Source organism: Bos indicus, chromosome 13, assembly GCF_029378745.1.
Source record: "Bos indicus isolate NIAB-ARS_2022 breed Sahiwal x Tharparkar chromosome 13, NIAB-ARS_B.indTharparkar_mat_pri_1.0, whole genome shotgun sequence".
Taxonomy (NCBI): domain Eukaryota; kingdom Metazoa; phylum Chordata; class Mammalia; order Artiodactyla; family Bovidae; genus Bos; species Bos indicus.
In genome coordinates this window covers 46731224-46755816 of record NC_091772.1, presented here as the reverse complement: position 1 = coordinate 46755816, position 24593 = coordinate 46731224, and the positions used below count along the sequence as shown (strand labels likewise).

Below are 24593 nucleotides of genomic sequence, written 5' to 3'. Positions count from 1 at the left end.
ATTTTGGTTGCGTTAAGCTCCATACTGACCTCCAAGTACCTGGTCATAGTCTTGACACCTGTGCTAATTTTTAACTGTGGAATCAACATCATTCACCACCAAAAACAGCAGGATTTTATCAAATTTTTTTCTTCTCATGACTAAACTCCTACAACAAGGAGTAACTCTTGCCCTTGGAGACAGTCTGCACTTCCTGTAACTGTGCCACCTTCTAGGGAAGCTCATGAAGGCCCTGATGAGCTCATGAGCCGACTGTGTCCCTAGAAGAAACACATCCAGGCAGGGCGCAGAAGGGCACCTGGAATTTACAAAGGAGGAAAACTTGCTGGAAGACGTACCATCGCCAGTCTCCATGAGCTCGGCATTGCCATACTTCGGGGCTGTCCGCGACGTCGTGGAGCCTTGCGGCCTTTCTACTTGTATTGCATGTTCTGAGGTGTAAGTGGTTACGTCAGGAGGTGCAGAGTGATTTTCTGTAAAGAAGCAAACTGTAAGTTTTCTGGTAATCATGATACATTTATTATGAAAGCTACATAAGCAGTTAAGTTTTCCAAAATGCCACATCCTAAGAAGAGGACAAGATTCTGAATCAAAAACTAAAACAAAAACTTAGGCATAAAGATGGTCTTTACCATAATTTACACTGCTCAACATGAACAAAGTTAGGTAAAACTTCAGACACAATATCACTGCAGGACCCACATCAATGACTCACTGTAACATTTTAATTAGAATAATGTCATCAAGTGGCCAATGGAAGAAGATAGTGTAAGTTATGTGTTTGCTCATAACAGAGTAATTTTCTTGTCTGTCATAGCAGAGGCAGTTAAGAGTTCAAGCTTTAGACATAGAGAGCCTGGGGTTTGACTCCCAATTCTGCAAATTCTTGAGACCTTGGAAAGCATGCTGACCCCTATACTTTGGTCTCTTCATCCATCAAATGGGAAAAATGGTAACTAGTTGCTTGTTGGATACACATATGTAAATGAGTTAACATATGTGAAGTTTGTAATACTACACAGGGTTATCAAAACTATCCCCAAGAAAAAGAAATGCAAAATAGGCAAAATAGTTGTCTGAGGAGGTCTTATAAACAGTGGAGAAAAGAAGAGAAGCGAAAGGCAAAGGAGAAAAGGAGAGATATATCCATCTGAAGGCAGAGTTCCAAACATTAGCAAGGAGATAAGAAAGCCTTACTCAATGATCAATGCAAAGAAATAGAAGAGGACAACAGAATGGGAAAGACTAGGGATCTCTTCAAGGAAGTCAGATACCAAGGGAACATTTCGTGCAAAGATGGGCACAATAAAGTACAGGAATGGAAAAAAAACAAAACAAAACAAAAAGGACAGAAATGGGATGGATCTAACAGAAGCAGAAGATATTAAGAACAGGTGGCAAGAATAAGATCTTAATGACCCAAATAACCACAATGGTGTGATTATTCACCTAGAGCCAGACATCCTGGAGTGTGAACTTGAGTGGGCCTTAGGAAGCATCACTATGAACAAAGCTAGTGAAGGTGATGGAATTCCAGCTGTGCTATTTCAAATCCTAAAAGATGATGCTGTGAAACTGCTGGCATTCAATATGCCAGCAAATTTGGAAAACTCAGCAGTGGCCACAGGACTGGAAAAGGTCAGTTTTCAAAGAAGGGCAATACTAAAGAATGTTCCAACTACTACATAACTGCACTCATTTCAGATGCTAGCAAAGTAATGCTCAAAATTTTCCCAGTAGGCTTCAACAGTATGTGAACCAAGAACTTCCAGATGTTCAAGCTGGATTTTAAAAAGGCAGAGGAACCAGACATCAAATTGCCAACATCCAGTGGATCATTGGAAAAGCAAGGGAATCCCAGAAAACCATCTACTTCTGCTTCACTGACTACGATAAAGCTTTTGACTATGTGGATCACAACAAACTGTGGAAAATTCTTCAAGAGATGAGATTACCATACCACCTTACCTGCCTTCTGAGAAATCTCTATGCAGGTCAAGAAGCAACAGTTAGAACAGGACATGGAACAACAGACTGGTTCCAAATCAGGAAAGGAGTACGTCAAGGCTGTATATTGTCACCCTACTTATTTAACTTCTATAGTACATCACGAGAAATGCTGGGATGGAGGAAGCACAAGCTGGAATCAAGATTGCTGGGAGAAATATCAATAACCTCAGATATGCAGATGACACCACCCTTATGGCAGAAAGTGAAGAAGAACTAAAGGGCTTCTTGATGAAAGTGAAAGAGGAGAGTGAAAAAGTTGGCTTAAAGCTCAACATTCAAAAAACTAAGATCATGGCATCTGGTTCCATCACTTTATGGCAAATAGCTGGGGAATAACTGGGAACAGTGAGAATCTTTATTTTCTTGGGCTCCAAAATCATTGCAGATGCTGACTGCATCCATGAAAGTAAAAGACACTTGCTCCTTGGAAGAAAAGTGAAAAAAGTGAAAGTCACTCGGAGTCTGACTCTTTGAGACCCCCACGAACTAGACAGTCCATGGAATTCTCCAGCCCAGAATACTGGAGTGGGTAGCCTTTCCCTCCTCCAGGGGATCTTCCCAACCCAGGGATCAAACCCAGGTCTCCCACATTGCAGGTAGATTCTTTACCATCTGAGCCACAGGGGAAGCCCAAGAATACTGGAGTGGGTAGCCTTTCCCTTCTCCAGCGGATCTTCCCAACCCAGGAATTGAACCAGGGTCTCCTACATTGCAGGTGGATTCTTTACCAACTATCAGGGTAAAGAGCTATCAGGGAAGCCCCCTTTGAGGAAAAGCTATGACAAACCTAGACAGAGTATTAAAAAACGAAGACATTTCTTTGCTGACAAAGGTCCATATAGTCAAACCTATGTTTTTTCCAGTAGTCATGTATAGATGTGAGAGTTGGACCATAAAGACATTTGAGTGTCAAAGAATTGATGCTTTTGAACTGTGGTATTGGAGAAGACTTGAGAGGCCCTTGGACTGCAAGGAGACCGAGCCAGTCAATCCTAAAGGAAATCAACCCTGAATATTCACTGGAAGGACTGATGCTGAAGCTCCAATTCTTTGGCCACCTGATGCGAAGAACTCACTCATTTGAAAAGATCCTGATGCTGGGAAAGACTGAAGTCAGTAGGAGACAAGGACAACAGAGGACAAGATGGTTGGATGGTATCACCAACTGAACACACCTGAGTCTGAGCAAGCTCTGGGAGATGAAGGATAGGGAAACCTGCGTGCTGCAGTCCATGGGGTCTCAAAGAGTTAGACATGACTGAGTGACTGAACAACACATGTGAAATTCTTAGAACAATTCATGATAGAAAGTGAACATCTAAAAAATAGTGGCTATTTTAGTATCTGTTTTAGCATGAACAGTATTGAACAGTCCAGTCATTCAAAAAACAATTGTTTACATTTATTGTATGGGACTGCGTTCTGCACATGAGACATGCAGTGGGCCCTCCACACATTACTTGATGATAAAACCTAAGAACTTAAATGGTTAAATGGAGAAAGCACAATTTTGCATTTATTAAGTAAGACATATGACTTCCCTGGTGGTACAGTGGATAAGAACCCATCTGCCAATGCAGGGAACATGGGTTCAATCCTTGGTTCAGGAACTAAGCCTGTGTGCCACAACGACTGAGCCTGCATGCTGGAACTACTGAAACCTATGAGCCTAGAGCCTGAGCTCAACAAGAGAAGCCACCACAATGAGAAGCCCACAGACAACAGTTAGAGAGTAGCTCCTGCTCTCAGCAACTGGAGAAAGCCCACACGCAGCAAAGACCTAGGCACAACCAACCATAAATAAATATTTTGAGTATGTCAAATGAGACTTGTGATGTCATTTTATACATAGTAAGTTCTAGTAATGGGTATTATACTATTAATTTTGATTTGTTAAGCCTTACGACACAGAAACTACTAAGATTTAACTAGTTTGTCAAGATTCTGTAATTCCACGTGACAAAAGCATAGTATTTTGTGCTGTTAAAGGGGAACAGGTGCTGGAAAGCCTTTCTCCTGTGGCCACTGCCTACCTTGGCACTACAAATGAAGGCCAGTTTAAACTGTGAACTCACTAATGAAAAGCACAAGAACAAGGTAAAACAGAACACCAAAGAGATCACAGAAAGAACATTGTTTACAGACTGTGCTAAACAAGAAGCCTGGGCATGTCCAGTTGATTTTGCTGGGACCTGTATGCCGGGGGACTCAAATTTTAGCTGTTGTGCAAATGTCTGGAAACCACCTCAGTCATGGGTATGGTCCTGAGGTTGCAGGTAATTTTAACAAGTAGGTAGATTGGCAAGTCCCGAATCCGCCTGAAGTGAAGAGACTGACTTCTGTGGCAGTGAACATGTATACATTAAGAGATATTACACCAAGTGAGACTTGAGGCCGAGAAATATTAACCTGAACTCCTAGGTAAGCTTCAAATGTAGCAACAGTCCAACCAATGCAGGTGCTTGGGCCTCTGGAGCCCCTTGAGCCCAGGCACACTAATCAGCGCCTGGAAAACATACATGGGAGCTGAGTGCTGGGCCACCAGGAGTCACCTGACTAGTCCTCAGGTCCACGTCTCAGAGCTCATCACCTGGGACCGGTTATCGACTTTCCTATGCCTCCATCCCTCATCCTGTAAAAGGAGGTGATGATGACAGTGCCTACCTCTGAGTGACAGTGGGAATCACACAGATAAAGGGACACAAGCACTGGTGTTACCAGACATGCAGACAGACGTGCCAGGAGAGGAACACACGGGCAGTTCATGGTACCCACAACTACTCTTCCAGAGTCTGAGCCTGCAGATCGCTGAGAAATAACAGCTGGCATCAGCCCCTAAGCATAGGCCATCAGTAGAGAGCCCAGCTCCCCACTTCTCATCTCCCTGTTCCAGAAGTGCCCAGGCTGTTATGTACTGAACTATGTCCTCTCGAAATTCACATGTTGGAATCTAGTCCCCAGGTCCTCAGAAGGTGACTGTTTGGAGACAGTGGTCTTTTTAAAATAAATTTATTCACGGTTGTACTGGTTTTCATTGCTGCCTATAGGCTTTCTCTAGCTGTGGGAAGCAAGGGCTACTCTCCAGTTGTGGTGTGTGGGCTTCTTGCTGCAGTGGCTTCTCTCATTGTGGACCGTGGGGAAGGGCACACGGGCTTTAGTAGTTGTGGTGCAAGGGCTTAGTTGCTCTGTAGCATGTGGAATCTTCCCAGACCAGGGGTTGAACCCATGTCCCCTGCATTCGCAGGTGGATTCTTAATCACTGGACCACAAGGGAAATCTGAGACAGTGATCTTTAAAAAGATAATTAAGGCATAAATGAAGCCACCAAGAAGGGCCCTAATTCAATCTAACTGGTGTCCTTGTGAGAAAAGATGAGGTCACAGATACCCACAGAGAAGACAGCTGTCTACATGCCCAGCAGAGAGGCCTCAGAAGAAACTGCTGACACTGTGATCTCAGACTTCCAGCCTCCAGGATTGCAAACCACGGAATGAAAGTTGTTTGTGTTTCAAGTGCTTTGTTATGGCTGCTTGAGCCACCTGACATACACCCTTAAGGTAAATTTCTTAGATCACAGCCCAGAAAAAGCTCACCTGTTAGAGAGAGGAGGGTGGGGGTGGGATGCTTTGTCAGACTGCTGAGGACCATTTAAATGACCTCCTTAATATTTCAGACACTGCATTCATTCATTCTCTTCATTTCCCCCGCATTTGCTTTTGCCAAACAGACCTTATTTCATGTTTTAATATAATCTAGTTCTCCATGGCTGAGTAGTTAACTCACAGGGGCCTCATATTTCAAATAAAACTACAATAGATGCCAACATATGATGCATAACATTTCAAATTAGCCACATAAGACAAAAGCAGCTAAAACGTTAAGCTTACTGCATTTCCATCTTACTCAGATTTACTTGTTCTTGTTACATGGTAGCCACATCACTGTGATGGCCAACAAGTCTTTGTGCTGAGCGGCCACTTTGAAGGTGGGAAAAGGAACCATTCCAATACATCTGGTGATTAAGACATAGGAGCAGTGACAGCTGCGTGACTTCAATGTGCTTTCCAAATTTATTTATATGCCAGCCCCTCCCCCTCCCCTGCAAACTCCCCACATATGCTGTCACTGCAGGATCATAAACCCAGCAGCTGGCTGCTGTTATGAAGCCAAGAACATTCTGCCACTGCAGTGACACACAGTGCCCTGATTCATCTGGATAAAGATAAGGCCTCCAGGCATTTAACTCTGAGTTCGATATCTATTTTTTGGTAGTGTTTAAAAGACCTTTGTATATAAAAGATGCTCAAGAAACATTTGATGGGTAAGATAAAACAGAGTGTGGCTGAAGGTGCAGGTTCAAAGGTCTAAAGTGCACATCAGCCCCAGGCTTGAGACCTATCAGGTCCAAATGTACCAGGAGCTGAAGACCAAGGATTCTCATCAGAGCAGGTTTGCATCTTCTGAGCCAGATGACCCACCGTTCCTGAGTTCAATTTCCCAAAACTCTTAAACAGAAAAATGGCAGCCATCTTTCCAGCCACCTATCAGGTGTCACCTCTTTTGTGACTGCCCCAGAGCTACTGTGACAGCTTTGCACCTGTTTCCTGACAGGTGGGACCTGTTCCATCCACCCTGGTATGGCTTCTGTTCCCAGCAGCTGCCATGGGTTCCTGAAGACCCTGGACTCAAGGCACTAGGGGAAGATGGGAGGGGAGTGTGTTTGGCCTTCTTCCAGGACAGTATCTGCTGTCTTGGCGCCACCAGTACCAGAGGTCCATCTCACTCACTGCATCCCCTCCCATTTGGGATGTTAGTCTGTTACTCTTGCCAACCATCCAACCCTGTGGATGGCTGTTTTAGCCATGACCATTTCAGGGTACTAGCTGACCTTCCTGCTCAGCTCCACCATGGATTCCATGCGTCCTTGAACCACCCCCTTCCCTATCTCCACTCTTGCAGGTGTCCAGCTCAGTCCGGCTCTTGTGTCCTATTCAGATGCTGAAGTTGCCCAATACCCAGCTCACATCGCTTGCACTCAGCAAACATTGGCATGATAGTTCAAAGAATGAATGAACACAAGAATGAGTACACCAGAGCACTTAATGACTGGAGATAATGTGCTTCTGTTTCTCACATTGCTAAAAAGCAACTTTCCTTAATTCTGACTAGGGACCTCAGGGGTCCAGTGGTCAGAGAAGCTACTTTCAGCCTGTTATTTTTAGTGCCCAAATAACTTCTAAAATAAGAGAAGAAAAAGGGGAAATCTGTTCTTCATGTGTAGAAAGCTAAGTACTCATTGTCCACTAACTGATGACAAGTAAGGAGAGCCGTGTTAAGGAACCCAGCCTTCCATCTGTCAACAGGGCCCTCCCAAGTCTCCCCTGGTCAATACGACCTCTTCTGTCACTGAGCAGGAAGTGATGTAGGCCCTCAGACCACCCGTCCATCCAGCTGCTCTGGCTTCCTAAGACGACATGGCTGTGCCCTCCACATGGAAGCAGAAAACCGGGTTCCTCAATGGAAACGTGGAGGTAATATTACCCGGTGAAAGGCGCCTGCAACGACGCTGAGCAAAGCAGTCAGAGCATCCAGCCTGTCGCTGGAGATGCTGCTTGGCTGCCCACTGTACCAACCTGTTTTCCACGTGCGGGTCACCAGAAGAGCAGGCCTTCCTCCTTGGTTTCCCCCAAAACATCCACCTCCCCAGTTTGACAGAAGTCCCAACAGGAGGGTTCTACTGGTGTGTCACCCATGTGTCATACTGACACATGACAATGTAAGTGAAGATTTATCTCCTTACTCTTTAATAATCACTTGGGGAAAGAACAGTATGCCGTGGTTACCAGTGAGAGCGTGTGTGAAACACTGCTAATGGCAATTCACAGTTGCTTTTCAGATTTGTAGACTAAACCTGGAGATGGTTAGAAAGGGTTCAATATTCAAATATTTCTCTTAGCCAAAGCTCTAAGAAATTGACTTTAGCAGGATTACACAGGTTCTCAGACCTGGAACGGCCTTCTTCCCACATTTATGCCACAAATATCCCATAAAAATTTGACAGCTACTGTTAGACAAATCTCAGGATAGTCTAATATCAGAACAGAAATCTTTAACTTTTTGTTTTGTATTGGGACATAGCTGATTAACAAACAATGCTGTGATACTTTCAAGTGAACAGGGAAGGCTCAGCCATACGTGTACATGTACCCAGTCTCCCCCAAACTCCCCTCCCATCCAGGCTGCCACATAACATTGAGCAGAGTTCCATGTGTTGTATGGTAGGTCCATGTTGGGTTATCCATTCTAAATATAGCAGTCAGAAGAGAAACCTTTAACTCCTGACAATAGCTTCTCGACTTTTACATCCACAAACTTAACTTCCTGCCAAAGGGCTCCAACTACCACAGACCTGCAGGACCACAGATGCAGACAGCTGTGATGGGGACACTGGAATTTTATCATTTATGCTAAGTTTAACTGTATTTCTGTGTGTTTTTAACCAGCAGGTCCAAGCTGGAACAAAAAAGCCAAGGGGAAGCCAGCCCCGGGCGTCACGAGCAGGTGCTCCCACATCCGACAGATGGGGGTCTGGCTCCTGAGGACCACTTACTAGCTGGTGCCATGGGCGCCACATCCACTCCCTAGGCCTCGGCGTTCTCATCAGTGGAGCTGCAGTGTGCTGACACTTGCTCCTCACTGAGGCTGAGGGCACAAGCAACACTGCACCCACACATTCGGCAGTGATGGTGACACTGCCATCCTCGTGCTCAAGCCCACAGGCTCTGCTTCTGCCATTTCTCCCCTTGTGTGGGGATCCTTTCCTCTCATGAGTTCCAGGAAATAAATCTGTGAGACTCAAGTGCATAAAGCGTAAATAACTGTTACTACTTCCTGAGTCATACGTATTTGAACTTTGGGAAAAGACAGCATATTAAAAAGCAGAGACATTACTTTGCCAACAAAGGTCCGTCTAGTCAAAGCTATGGTTTTTCCAGTGGTCATGTATGGATGTGAGAGTTGGGCTATAAAGAAAGCTGAGCGCCAAAGAATTGACACTTCTGAACTGTGGTGTTGGAGAAGACGCTTGAGTCCCCTGAAGTGCAAGGAGATCCAACCAGTCAACCTAAAGGAAATCAGTCCTTTATATTCATTGGACAGACTAATGCTGAAGCTGAAATTCCAATACTTTGGCCACCCGATGCGAAGAACTGACTCACTGGAAAAGACCCTGATGCTGGTAAAGATTGAAGGCACTAGGAGAAAGAGATGGCAGAGGATGAGATGGCATCACCGACTCAACGGGCACAAGTCTGAGGAAGCTCTGGGAGTTGGTGTTGAACAAGGAAGCCTGGCGTGCTGCAGTCCATGGGGTCGCAAAGAGTTGGACACAACTGAGCTGAACTGAACAGATGTCGCTCTGCTCTATGCACCAAGGTGTGAGCAGCAGGCCCCAGGTACTCCTGCAGCATGAAGCATGTCCTGGATGAAGGGTTAGGATAATTATGGGTAAAAAGCCATGACTTTGAATCTAAGTATAAAATTCAAATAAATAAAATCAGTTTCAAGCTGCAAAAGCCCCAAAGCATTTTTGGAGAAAAGCGGCAGGAGCAGATCTGTGCCCTGACAACATCAACAGGGCAACAAGGACAGCATGAACAGGACAGACAGAGGCCAGAAGGGCTACAGTAATGAGACTAAAGGTGTGGTGCCTGGAGCCGGGATCCAGGGAGTAGTGATGGAGCAGAAGGAGGCCTGCATTACACGTGGCAGTCGAATGCCCAGAACAAGGGTTCTGCTGGTCTGAGGACAGCAGGACCTCGTTAGACAGCTTGATCTCAGGACACAGGCCAGGCTGAGGGGCAGGGTCAAGAGGCACTCTGAAATGTGGATGGGAGAAGGAAGTAAGGATTTGAAAGTCATGAAAGAGCAGGTAGCCTTAAAGACTGTGGGAGTGGATGACATGGGCAAGAACACAAAGAGACAGGATGGGGAGAGGAGCCACCAGAGGAGAGGCAAGGGCAGAGGGGAAGGAGAACCAGGGTGTGGTACCAGCGGGCGAGGAGAGAAAAAGTAGTCATCACAACCAGAGCTCTGGTTTCCAGAGGAGAGAAGTGAAGCCGCAACAGAGGAGAGAGTTGAGTCAGCAGATGTGGGAGGAGCCAGGATCCAGAATGAGGACAAGAAGATGAGCCTTGGAAAGAAGGAGCTTTCTTTCCCAGAAAAGGAATCACAGCAAAAAAAAAAAACAAAAACATGAATGGAGAAAGACAGGGAAACATGTGAGCTGGAAAGGGATCAGTGGTGAGAGATGTTCGACAAGGAGATAGACTAAGATCCATGGTGACATTCCCTTAATTTCAGTATCTGTAGATCTCAGCTTTATTATGAACAGATGAAGAAAATGCAGGATTAGAAGCCAAACCTAGGACCTAACTAAAAATTCCCACAGTCATGTTGGCCAAAGAGATATACCTCTCAAGCCAGGCTTCTTTTAGTACAGAATCACCCACAGAGCCACAGAAACACGCAGTAATTGATGGAAGAGTCTCACAGGCCTTGTGTTACCTAATGCAAATTTTCTTTTCCTGCTTACTTTTTCAATAGCATGGTTTAAAATTCTCTACAACAGGAGCTGGCAAACTATGGCTCACGGGGTGGCCTGTCAGCTGTGTTTATAAATGAAGTCTTGCTGGTGCGCAGCCATGCCTGCTGTTCACGCACTGTCTGTTGCTCTTGAGCCAGGGCACTGAGGAACGGCAGCAGGGACTGTATGGCCCACAAAGCCTGACACCCACTCTCTGGCCCTTTCCTGGAAAAACTGGCGGACATTGCCTCTGAATCAGGAAACTCCAGCTGCTGGGGACGCCCTGGCCAGGAAGGGAGGCAAGAATGTTGCAGAGAGACCCCAGCCCCAGTGGTGCAGGCTTTCCTAATACCACCATCCTTGGTGTGCAGTTCGTATTTTAAGATTGTAAATGTCTGAGAAGTATCAGTAAAGAGATTATGAAAGAAGTGATACTATGGATGATTATACATAAATAAATTATGGTTATTTATTACATTCAGCCCTCTGAGCAAATTCCCTAGAAAACCAGAATCTAGATCCTGAACAAATGCCAGGCTCCAGGCTAATTATGCATCAAGCACATGGAGGCATGTCTACCTGCTTAGCAGGATCGATACAGGAAAACTGATGAGAATTTCCTTGCTGATACAAACAGCAGCATTCATGCTGATAAACTCTATGATACTCTGGAAATGCAATTACTTCTATGAATATCTGGCTAATGACAATATACCCCTACACATGCAGATGAAACATAAATGAGACATCATTTCAAATGCATCAGTCACAAAGATGACACACATCTTACCTATACATCTGTAGCTCATTAAGAAGTCTCTTTAATTTCTTGACTATACAAATTTTGATGCTGAATGTATAACAATGTTATCTATTCTGCTTTGTTCTTATTTCTTAATCTAGAAATGTATTAATAGTTTCTCCTCACTTTCTCTATTTCCATGTAGCTAATTCCTATAATATTTTACTCCAGTGCCTTTTTATAAATATGTTTCTTGAAGTTTCAAGTGTTGCTTTAATTCTTCTGGTTACTCTAAATTATGCCCCTTGACTTCTGATAAAGTATTTTAGAGGTACTAATCCTTTGCCAATTGTCTCAGGAACACGGCATGCACGAAGGTTCTGTAAACATGTTCTGGTTTTCTCTCTTGACAATGTGGAGGCCCTGTTCTGTATAGGTTGCAGAGGCCATTGCACGGTGCGTCCATCTTCCTGAGTCACAAATGTGCACACCTCAGGCGTTAGCATCTTGTGACAGGGATGCCTCGAGCCCTCATTGTCAGTGCTCAAGTGTGAATACCATCTAGCAGAGCCACAGGAACAAAGATTCCCTGGATGGGGACCACGTCATCCACTAAGCCAGTCTGACAGGAGGTGCGTGGTGCCCCTGTGCATCAGGATGGACATACAAGGATACAGGACTTCCTTCTAAGACGACAGTGCAGAAGTACCACTCACTTGTCTGTCACTTGGTGGTCTCTAACCACTCATTTTCCCTCTGCCCACCGGGTGAGAGACATTTCCATAGACTCTATCCAAGTGCCTCACCTCGAGAGGTGCATTCCTCTTTGCACCCAAGGTACAAAGTGGTGGTTTATTTGACCCTACGTACCTTAAAACACACACGTACACATAATACTTTCTTATTTTGCAGGCTTTTGATGGCCTCAACAAAAGGTCCAATACTGTCAATTCTGAATTTTCACTTCTTTGGCTTTTGTCACAGGGATAAAAAAAATCTTAATTCTCCTTTTCTTCTTATTTTGCCACTGCTTTTTTTCAACAAAATTTGTTTTGCATTTATAGAAAATTCCTAGATATTCTAGGAGCTTATCTTTGTGCCAAATTAGAAATTAGTGAAATGTCACATACACAGAAGCTCTCTTTTAGTTACACTGAGGCTTAACACACATGAGTAATGCAATCTTTTATAGTCTGGGTAGGTTAAATTATCTGTGCTATAATTTCCTCCAATATTCCGTGTGTAACTTCATAAAGTGAGAAACAAATGCAGGGAGTAATATGTCCAAAATTATGTATTTCTCTTGGTAAGATTGAAGATATTTCCTTAAAAGTGAACTGAATCAGGAAACACACATTCCAAAGGTCAGAGTGAGGGGCAGAGGTGGAAGGAGCTTTATGCCCCACCTGTGCATGTGGCTGCTGGATGCAGCACGCTGACAGCGCCGAGGGACTGTCTCAGGTTCCTAAACACTCGGGAAAAATTTTAGTGTCCAAAAATATGTAATGGTCACAGTTTCTCTGATTTCAAATAGAGTTTCTCAGTACACAGTAATCAACATATGCTACCAAAAATGTTTTAAACTCAAATTTAATAATGCCACTTTGCATGTGAGCATTACTTTAAAAACTGTGAAGAATTTTCCTATTTTCCCCTTTTTATTCGCAACGGAAAGGTGGCAAAGGAAGGACAGATCATTCCTCTTCTTTCCACTAACAAACTAGAGCAGGCCAACAGTGACTGCTGAGGAAGCCAGCCCTCCCTGTGTCCCGCTGGGAGACAATCGGCCTCACTGCTGATTCTGGAAAGGCTGCGGCTTTTAACCTCAGCTGCACGCTGAGCAAGTGCCACTGGGGCCAATTCCTAGAAGTCAGTATGGAACTCCTCTGACTGTCATGGAGACAGTAATCTAGAAAAAAATACTGTGTGAATGTGAATCTGAGAAGGTGGCCGAGTATCGAATTCATTCATTTCACTAGCCTATTTTCTAAATGGGGATTTTTTGGATATGAGGCTAGATGTGGGAGAAGGACATGCACCTGCCCTGTGCTCAGTGCTCAACCACTGCACTGGTGTCCCTGGACGTGGCTGACCCTGCTCCACATCATTTGAATGGAGAACATACTGAACCATCTTGGCACCAAGTTCAAAGCAAGCGATTTATTTTTATGAATATTAATATTATTTAAGTATTTAAAAATCTCAATCCACAGCTGGAAATGGATGAGAACAGATCTGGAGCTCATACACCAGATGAATGTGGCACAGTGAGCGTCAGGCGAGGGTAGAGGCAGCGACAGACACCGTCAGGTACTCCAGGCTCACAGAGCCCCAGTGCTCATTCAATACACTCTTTTCCTCTAACAACTCTTACTTAATTTCCTTTTTTACAGTTTTCAAACACCTTGCCAATGCTTCCTAACTCTGTGCTTTTTTAAATACAAAGGATCCCACTTCTCATAACCTAACATACATTCTGGGAACCACCCCAGAAATCTGAATGCCTACAGCAGAAAACTGCTATAATGATGAAAGCTGCAGTGATGAAAGTCTCCCCTTTTCAAAGTAAGGGCAAACTCACTCTCAAGGGCCCAGTCATGCTTATTAGTCATGATTAAAATGTTACTTAGGAGTGCATTATAGCATGAAGAGAAGAAAATGTGTAACCAGCTATGGCTGCATGTTTCCCTAATGAGCAAGAACGCATTTCTCTACGAACAGAAAACTTCTAAATTATAGTTGTAGAAGACGTCTAGGATGTAAAAAATAGTAAAAACCAAGGGTTTCACAGAACAGTAAAGCCAACGCAGCAAAGCAGCCCAGGGGCAGAAACAGGTCTGACCTGTCCCTCGAGTGGGTTCTGAGGCCACGATGCACAGACAGGGAAAATGCAAACTAAAAGGGGTAGGGACACTCAGCAGCCACTCAGATGCACGGACAGGGAGAACAGCACAGCCGGCTGCCACGAGGCACTCACCTATGTGTGTCTGCGCCAGGACGTCAGCCAGCCTGTGGGCAGCACCGCTGCCCCCACTCTGGGTGGAAGACGACGAGGTGGTGGAGGTGGTGGAGCCGTGGATGGCCTGGCTGATCCAGTGCTCCATGTTGATGCTGCCCTGGCTGGATGTGGGAGTCCCCTGCGAGTCACCCTGGACCGAGCCTTCGTCTTCTGAGCCAGAGGAGGTATCTGTGGGACAGAGGCAGTTAGCTGCAACTGGGGCAAGCAGCACTCCCAGGCCCAGGCCCTCTCCAAACACAGACCCACCCCACACACTAACTGGTAAATGACCTTCGAACACTCTTGAGAAGTCACAAGCTTTTCAGGTGACAAATTATTTTTCAGTATAGCAAGGTCTTCATCCAGAGCACCTTACCTTACATATATATGCCAGAATCTTCTTAAAATTCCAAACTCAAAGACATCCTCACCTGTCCTCCACTCCAGACGCTGGGGATAACCAGATGTTTTTCTGTGCACTCAGACACCAAGCAAGAAGGCCATGGTGGCATTTTCTAAGACACTAAGCTTTAAAGTGTTCAAAGTGTGATGCTCTGTAGCCCTTCTTTATTCAAAGTATTTCTCTGAGCCATATGCTATTTTAAGTTGTGTGTGAGTGTGGCAGGTTGTGAATAAAAAATTTTATAATGATAGTGTTGGCATTTATGATTGTACAAAACTATCTCAAGACTCTAAATGACAGCTTACAAGATGTATTATACAGTATACCTGAAAATGCTAACCAAACAATTAAATGCACCAAAAATGACATTTCCAATAATGTTCTTTTATATTTTGCAAAGACACTTGTACAGGATTTGTTCTCCTGGAAGTTCTGTCTTTCATCATGAATGACACAGTAACACCCCAGAGGATGGAGTCAACATAAAGAAAAGTGCACACACAAATAAATCACACACACCTTGTACTTCAGACTCAGTATTTCCCATAAAAAGTGGCTCAGAAAAATGTCCAACTCCCTGAATATTGTCTAGTTTCAAAGATCTGGTTAAAATATATTTGAAGTGGGTTTGTTATCCATGTAAATCCGTTCTGTTTGTTATACACATACAAAAGTAAAATTTTCACATTCGTATTTTGGCAAATTATAACCACAAACTAAACAAATAGGATTAAGTATACTAATTATGGTTGTGTCTGACTCTTTGCAACCCCATGGACTGTAGCCCACCAGGATTCTTTGTTCATGAATTCTCCAGGCAAGAATGAATACTGCAGTGAGTTGCCATTCCCTTCTCCAGGAGATCTTCCCGACACAGGGACTGAACCCGGGTCTCCTGCATTGTAGGCAGATTCCTAGCCATCTGAGCCATCAGTGAATCCCGTGCTGATTTAAAAACAGTTCAAATTACATGTTATGGCTCAGAATTAAGAAATGAAGGAATGTAAGGAAATCAGCAAAAAGGACTCCCTTTCCTATTAGAAAATTCTATTCTTGAGATAAAGAACATTTCTTGTATTATCTTTTAAGAAAACACAAAATAACTAAGTTTTATATTTAAATTTTGTCTTACAAAGTTCAGAACTTTCATTTCTGAAGGCATGAGAAGTTGAAGAGTGGTCTGAATTAGTACCGGACATACCTGATCACATCCCTAAGCTGAAGTACGTGCTTCTATTACCCTCACTGCTTGCAAACACTCAGGACTAAACTTTACAAGACTCCAAAAAGTGCTTTATATATTCAACTATTCTTATTCCACCTTAAATTTCTCTTGTGAACAAAGGGGTGTGCCAGGTAACAGGTCTGCAGAAAAGAGAGTGGCAACCACACCATGAATAATGCTGGAACAAGAAACACACACACACAAACATACATACATACATACGTACAAAATCAAGTAAATTAGGCTCAATACTTTGTGTTTCTAACAGACACGTGGACATTTAATTTTGTGCTTCACTTCAGTTTTGAAGATAATAACGTGCGTGCGTATGTGCGTGCTAAGTTGCTTCAGCCGTGACCAACTCTGCAACCCTATGGGCTGTAGCCCTCCAGGCTCCTCTGTTCATGGGATTCGCCACAAGAACACTGGAGTAGGTTGCCATGCCCTCCTCCAGGAGATCTTCCCAACCCAGGGATTGAACCCACATCTCTTGTGTCTCCTTCATTGGCAGGCGGGTTCTTTACCTCTAGTGCCACATGTTATAGATTATAATTATTTGCACAGAGTTAAGTAGAGATATTAGGTAGTTACATAAAACTCAAGATTAAACAAAAGCAGAAATATAAATGGGGTATTACCTTCAACCATATATATCAGGGGTAGACAGACCTGTGGACCAAACTCTCTGCCTATTTTCATGACAAAGTTTTATTGGCACAGAGCTACGTCTCTCACTGATATGCTGCCCTTGGCAGCTTTAGTAACTCAATGGCAAAGCAAGCAACTGTGATACCCAAAAATACTATCTGCACTTTACAGCAAAAACTGATGTCACCAGATTTAAGTAACTGCCTGAAAGTGAAAGTCGCTCAGTCGTGTCCGACTCTTTGCGACCCCATAGACTAGACAATCCATGGAATTCTCCAGGCCAGAATACTGGAGTGGGTAGCCTTTCCCTTCTACAGGGGATCCTCCCAACCCAGGGCTCGAACCAGGGTCTCCTGCATTGCATGCAGATTCTTTACCAACTGAGCTACCAGGGAAGTAACTGCCTAAATTTTTCAATTCATTCAATTTCTTAACAGAACATTACAACCTACTGATAGTTTGAAGACTTGAGAATATGCATACACCAGTCTAAGCAGAGAAGAAATCCAACTTCTCTTGCTGTGTGAAGAATTCAATTTTATAGGACTTTAACAAAAGTCTGTATCATATTTATGCGTCTAAAATCTTAAAATGCATATTTACATAGACATTATAATGCATACATAATCATGCCAATTTTCCTTCCGAGTTTTATTTAGAGCATATACACTGTTTCTGGACTTCTGGTTCTTAAAAGCCTGAATTATAGCACCATGATTTTGAAAGCTAAAGAGACTGCAGTTGCTGGCACTAACCTAATTCTAAGGCTTGCTCATCCCTCTCTGAAGCCAACAAGGCCTGCTGCTCACCTGGGGGTGTGTAGGCGTCCATCGAGGTCTGCACAACCAAGGACCTGCGTTTGGAAGGCATAGGCACTGCCATCTTCCTTTCTTTGTGTTTAGCGAGCGCAGCCTGGACAGCTTCTGTATGGACGTCTGAAACAAAGCGGGAGCTCAATCACTCTATTGTTTGAAGACAGCCCCAAGGCCCCAAGCTTCTCTGCCTTGTTTCTGTTCCTGTAACAGAGTCTATCTTCCTACAGACACTGTCACAAATGGAAGAGTGGGGAAGGAAGGAAAGTAAATATAAGCCTGACAGTTTGAAAGCGCTAGGAAAAAGGCATTCAAATTCATTTGCAGACTTTTAACTATTCATTTTATTACCCTAGAATCTGTATAATCAGATACTGGATGTAAATCTCTGTGGTTTTTTTTTTTTCTTAGTCCTTGATCTTCAAATATTTCTTCATGGGTCACATTTTCCAGCTTCATAATTCATTTTCATGTCTGTTAAGGGAAGTATGTACACCAGATATGTACAGTAATGATTTTAGCTAACAGTTTAAATATGAGTTATGGAGCAGTCCTTATATTAGGTAATCTTTGTATATTAACCCATTACATTAACTCCACCCATCTTTTTTAATGCCTGTTTTGTAAGATAGTGGCCTCAGGACTGGGTGTGGAGAATCAAGTGGACAAGGTACTACCTGTCACATAGGTCACTTTCTAAAGGGCCAAAGACAGACAAGAGACCGTCAAATGGGATAGGAATGGAAATCAGATAAAAAGACTGAATGGCTACTTAATTGTGAAGCCAGGGAAGAGATCTATTACTGGGAAATCTGAATAGTAAGGCAAGAACCTCCAAGACAGGGAACAATTAACTCAAAGGCCCTGCACTGTGCATAAGGGTGGTGCCAGCAAGACACATACAGCACCAGCCAAGGGACCCACCAGGATGAGGGCTTTGCAGGAGTGGTTGTAAGTCTGACAGGGAAGCATGGGCTTGAGGAGTAAGAGTGGATGAGGGATCATCCTGGCTGCTGGGAAGGTGCCATCTAGAGAATGAGAGAGGAGCCAGGAAAAGCGGCCAGAAGGCAGCAGTCAGGGTATGACTACACTCACCAACTTCCACACGTTCTATGGAGGAGGCTCTCGTTATTCCCATTTCACAAACAAGAAAGCAAAGGTGTAAAGCTCTCCCAGTGTAACTTGTCAGTGGCAATGACTGGGTGTGAACCAGGTGTGAGCACCTCCAGGGCCCACAGCTTCACCACTAACCACACTGTTCTGTAATTGCTCCTAAGAAACCCCACCCTGTTAACATTTGAGAGTCAGGGCAAACACAGACGAGCCCTTAGGCCAGATGCAGCCTGCATTCTCCTTAAAATAACGTTTCACTGGAACAGTGAGGCGTCATTTCTGTGTGTGTCATCTATGGCTGCTTCCATACTGTAAAGCAGGGCTGAGCAGTTGTGACGGAGACCATAATGGCCTAGAAAGCTAGAAATATTTGCTATCTGGCCCTTTACAGAAAATATTTGCCAACAGTTGTTCTAGACCATATCACATACCAAACACAATGACTTTATTATTTTTTGTTCAGATTGTGTGTGTACTGCTCTTCTCTCCTCACCTAAATTCAAAGTACTTTAAGACAAAAACCCAGTTTCTGGTCACTCTTAAACTCCTAGGTTGAAAACTGGTAACCGAATGACTTGAATTTACATTACTGAACAAAACTAAAGGGCTCATTAATGAGCACACTGGTTCTCCACACATCAAACACTTTGCTTTATATACTTCTCGTTCTTAAGTTTTTGGATGTAATTTCAAGTTTACAAAAAATAATCTGCAAGGATAGTACAGAGAACTCTGGTATAACTTTTACACAAACTCACCATTTATATTTGACCCCATGCTTTCTTTAAATAAGATTTTCCCCTAATCATGTGAAAATAAACTGCAGCTACCATATTTTTCTATACCTAAATATTTCAACATATTTCCTATAAACAAAGATATTCTCTTACATAATGTGAATTCTCAAAATTGGGAAATGTAACAATGATAGCCTTTGTGTGTGTATGCTAAGTTGCTTCAGTTGTGTCTGACTCTCTGCGACCCTATGGACTGCAGCCTGCCAGGCTCCTCTGTCCATGGGATACTCCAGGCAGGAATACTGGAGTGGGTTGATGTACCCTGCTCCAAGGGCTCTTCCAGCAAACAAACCTATGTCTCTTACGCCTACCTGCATTGGCAGGTGGATTCTTTACCACTAGTGCCACCCAGGAAATCCAATGATATACTACCATCATCTAATTCAAACTGCAAGTTCAAATGATGCCAACTGTCCCAGTAACTTCCTTTGCAGTTATTCTGTCTTTCTAGTCTGTGATTCAATCCAGGATCATGGGTGCACATATTCATTAGATTTTCTTTGCCCTTGTAGATTCGGACCAGTTTCCCAGCTTCTGCATTCCATGAAACTGGCCATTTTAAAGGATCAGTCAGTTCAGTCACTCAGTTGTGTCCGACTCTTTGCAACCCCATGGACTGCAGTATACCAGGCTTGCCTGTCCATCACCAACTCCCGGAGCTTGCTCAAACTCACGTCCATCGAGTCAGTGATGCCATCCAACCATCTCATCCTCTGTCGGCCCCTTCTCTTCCTGCCTTTAATCTTTCCCAGCATGGGAGTCTTTTCCACTGAGTTAGTTCTTCGCATTAGATGGCCAAAGTATTGGAGTTTGAGCTTCAACATCAGTCCTTCCAATGAATATTCAGGACTGATTTCTTTTAGGACTTCAAAGGATACAGGCCAGTTATTTTGTAGATTGTCTTCAGCCTGGGTTTTCTGATATTTCCTCATGACTAGATGCAGACCATGCATTTTAGTGGGGACTTCACTAAAGTCTGTCCCCTACTGATGGAGTTAACTTCGGTCCTTAGTTAAGGTGCTGCTATGAACATAGGGGTGCATGTATCCTTTTAAATTATAGTTTAATGGTCTTTGTTTCTAATTTCAAATTCCAATTGTTTATTGCTGGTATGTAAGTGGCTTTTTAATATTAACCTTATATTCCACAACCTTGCTATAATCACTTATGAGTTTTCAAATTTTTCTTGATTCTTTAGGGCTTTCTACATAAACAATCACATCACTCCAAACATGTATACTTTTAATTTCCTTTACTTAGCCTACTGCATTAGCTAAGACTTTCAGTATGATGTTGAAAAGTAATGATGATGGGACATTTTTACCACGTTGTTGATCTTAGTGGGAAGTCTCACCACCAAATATTAACTAATTTTTTTCATATTCTTCATCAAATTGAGGATGTTCTCCCCTACTCCTAGATTGCCAAGAATTCTTGTCATAAATGGGTACTGGATTTTGTGAAATGCTTTCTCTGCATCTATTGACACGGCCTTTTTTTTCTTTAGGCTGTTGATAGCATAGATGACATTAACTGATTTTCCACTGTTAACCCAGCTTTGTATACCTGGAATAAATCCCACTTGGTTGTGTTGTGTAATAGTTTCTGTTTTTGGATTTGATTTAGTAATATTTTCTTGAGGAATTCTGCACCTATGTTCATGAGAGATATGAGTCTGTAGATTTCCTTTCTTGTAGTATCTTTGTTTAGTTTTTGTATTAGGTTAATGCTTGCCACACAGAATAAATTAGGAAGTAGCCCCTCTGCTTTTATCTGCACAAAGAGAATACAGGACACAGGTACAACTTCTTTCATAAATGTCTGATAGACTCAGCAGTGAACCTATCTGGGCCTGGTGCTTTGGAAGGCTATTATTGTTTCAGTGTTTTTAATAGACATAGGCCTATTTAGATGGCCTCTTTCTTCTTGGGTGAGTTTTGGCAGATTGTGTCTTTCAAGGAATGGGTCATTTTCATCTAGGTTTTTGTATTTGTATTCACAGAGTTGTTTGTAATATCCCCATAATATTCTTTTATTGTCTACGGGATTAGTAGTAATGTTAATTTTTTCATTTCTGACATTAGTAACTTGTGTGTTTTCTATTTTTTTCTTAACCTGCCTAGAGTATCAGTTTTAATGATCTTTTAAACAGGATTTAGGCTTGATTTTCTCTATTACTTTGTTTTCAATTTCATTATTTCTCCTTTTATTTATTTTCCTCTTTTAATTTACTTTCCCTACTTTTCCTGGTTTCTTAATGCTTCTTGAACTTTCAACTATACCATTCAATGCTGTACGTCTTCCTCTAAGCAATGCTTTTGTTACATCCCACAAATTTTGATCCTCTGTATTTTCATTTTCTCTTCAATTCAAAATATTTTAAAACTTCTTAGACTTCTTCTTTGACCCAAGTGTTATTTAGCAGTGTGTGGTTTAACCTCGAAGTATGTGGGGATTTCCCAGTTACCTTTCTATTACTGATTTCCAGTTTAATTCCATTGTGGTCTGAGAGTATACTTTGATTTCTACCACTTTCAGTGTTAGGAGTTATTTTAAGGCTCAGAATACAGTATATCTTGAGGTATCCAGCATGAAAACGTGTATTCTGTTATTGCTGGATGTCAATTAAATCCAGCTGATTGATGCCCTTACTGACTTTCTGCCTGCTGGATCTGTCAATTATCAATACAGAGGTGTTAAAGTCTTTGTCCATTTATTTCTGTTTTACTGGTTCTTATCTCACATGTTTTTTCATATTTTGTTGTTGGGCATGTACACATTAAGGATTATTGTATCTTCTTAAATAACTGACCCCTTTACAATTATGCAATGCTCTTTTCTCTGATAATTTTCCTTGCTCTGAAGTCTGCTCTACGTGAAATTAATATAGTTACTCATGCTTCTGGATTAGTGTCCGCACTGTATCCTTCTACATCTGTGTCTTTCTATTTCAAGTGGATTTCTCAAATAGACAATATAAGTGGGTTCCGCTTCTTACCCACTCTGACAGTCTCCACCTTCTATCTGGTGTACTTAGATCACTTACTAACAAAGTTATTATTGACATACTTGGATTACTATTTACCATGTTTGTTACTGTTTTCTGTTTGTTGCATTTATTCTTTGTATTCCACTCTTTTCCTGCCTTTTCTAGCCTTAACTAAGTATTTTATAGGATCCCATTCTTCTTCTCTTCTGGCGTATCAATTATACTTCATGTTTAAACTGCTTTCAGTGATTGTCCTTGAGTTCATAATATATATTTCACAATTAATCTGAGTTCACTTTCAAATAACACTGTAACTCTAGGGTGGTATGAATACCTTACAACAGAGTATTTCTAGTTCCTCTCTCCTGTAACATTGTTTTCATTCATTCACTAATTAATATGCTATCATCACCCAAATGTTTATCTGTAAGATCAACTGTGTGTGTTAGTCACTTCAGTTGTGTCTGACTCATTGCAATCCTATGGACCACGGACCACCAGGCTCCTCTGTCCATGGATTCTCCAGGCAAGAATACTGGAGAAGATTGCCATGCCCTTCTCCAGGAGATCCTCCTGACCCAGGGATTGAACTCACATCTCTTAAGACTCCAGCACTGGCAGGAGGGTTCTTTACCATTAAGAATAAGAAAAACAAAGGATTTTATCTTCATCTATTCCTTCTCCAGCATTCTTCCTTTCTTTATGCAGACCTGAGTTTCTGACCTATCCACCTTTAGTCTATCAATGAGTTAATTCTTCATTTCTGCTACAGTGTTTCTGAATTCTAGCAATGTCTTTAGTCTTTCATAGTTTCCATTATCCATGCCCAATTCTGGGATCAGCAGTTTGCCCAATGACCTCAGTTCTTTAATGCCTCAAAGAAGGGTTGCTGGCAGGTCAAGAAACAACAGTTAGAACTGGACATGGAACAACAGACTGGTTCCAAATCGGGAAAAGAGTATTGTCACCCTGCTTATTTAACTTATATGCAGAGTACATCATGCAAAATGCCAGGCTGGATGAAACACAAGCTGGAATCAAGATTGTCGGGCGAAATATCAATAACCTCAGATATGCAGATGACAGCACCCTTATGGCAGAAAGTGAAGAACTAAAGAGCCTCTTGATGAAAGTGAAAGAGGACAGTGAAAAAGTTGGCTTAAAACTCAACATTCAGAAAACTAAGATCATGGCATCCGGTCCCATCACTTCATGGCAAAGAGATGGGGAAGCACTGGAAACAGTGAGAGGCTTTATTTTCTTGTGCTCCAAAATCACTGCAAATGGTGACTGCAGCCATGAAATTAAAAGACGCTTGCTCCTTGGAAGAAAAGCTATGACAAATCTAGACAGCATATTAAAAAGCAGAGACATTACTTTACCAACAAAGGTCCATCTATTCAAAGCTATGGCTTTCCCAGTAATCATGTATGGATGTCAGAGTTGGACTATAAAGAAAGCTGAGCACAGAAGAATTGATGCTTTTGAACTGTGGTGTTGGAGAAGACTCTTGAGAGTCCCTTGGACTGCAAGGAGATCCAACCAGTCAACCCTAAAGGAAATCAGTCCTGAATATTCGCTGGAAGGACTGATGCTGAAGTTGAAACTCCAATACTTTGGCCACCTGATGTGAAGAACAGACTCGTGGGAAAAGACCCTGATGCTGGGAAAGATTGAAGGCAGGAGAAGAAGGGGATGACGAGGATGAGATGGTTGGATGGCATCACTGACTCAATGGACATGAGTCTGAGCAAGCTCTGGGAGTTGGTGATGGACAGGCAGGCCTGGTGTGCTGCAGTCCACAGGGTCTCAAAGAGTCAGACACGACTGAGGGACTGAACTGAAGCCTTTTCTTGTGTAAGGATTGTGTATGAGGATTTCTGTGCTTCCACCACATGCCCAAGTGGAAACCAAATCTATATCCTCTATTCCATTTTTTTCACGTTATTTTCTCATTTCTTCTTTCTGTAAACTCATTCAATTTCTCTTTTCTGGCTTCTTAAGTTAAATCCTTATTTAATTTCCAGGATCTCTTCCTACCTAATATAAGTATTTTTTGGTAACTATTGTATCAATGTCAAAGTACTGTTTTGGTATATTCCATAAATTGATTAATCACTTTTTTGTTTTTTACCTGAAATACAAATCCTCTTAACACATCCCTGCTTCAACCAGGAACCTACCCCAACCCAACTACCTATACATATTTCTGAAATCCAACTCTGTGTCTTTTTTCTATTAAATGACTAGGCATAACTATCAAGCTTTATTA

At 42.6% G+C, this 24593-nt stretch overlaps 1 protein-coding gene across 5 annotated transcripts in view; it reads right to left on the bottom strand.

Moving 5' to 3' along the window:
* The window catches only part of DIP2C (disco interacting protein 2 homolog C), a 294165-nt gene that overhangs the window by 98775 nt on the left and 170797 nt on the right, over positions 1–24593 (bottom strand). For all 5 annotated transcript variants that reach the window (XM_070801128.1, XM_070801126.1, XM_070801127.1 and 2 more), the window contains 3 exons: positions 17420–17545; positions 14314–14523; positions 339–473 (listed from right to left, as the gene is read on the bottom strand). In XM_070801128.1, the coding sequence (XP_070657229.1) occupies positions 339–473; positions 14314–14523; positions 17420–17545 (471 nt within the window). The remainder of the gene's footprint in view (positions 1–338; positions 474–14313; positions 14524–17419; positions 17546–24593) is intronic.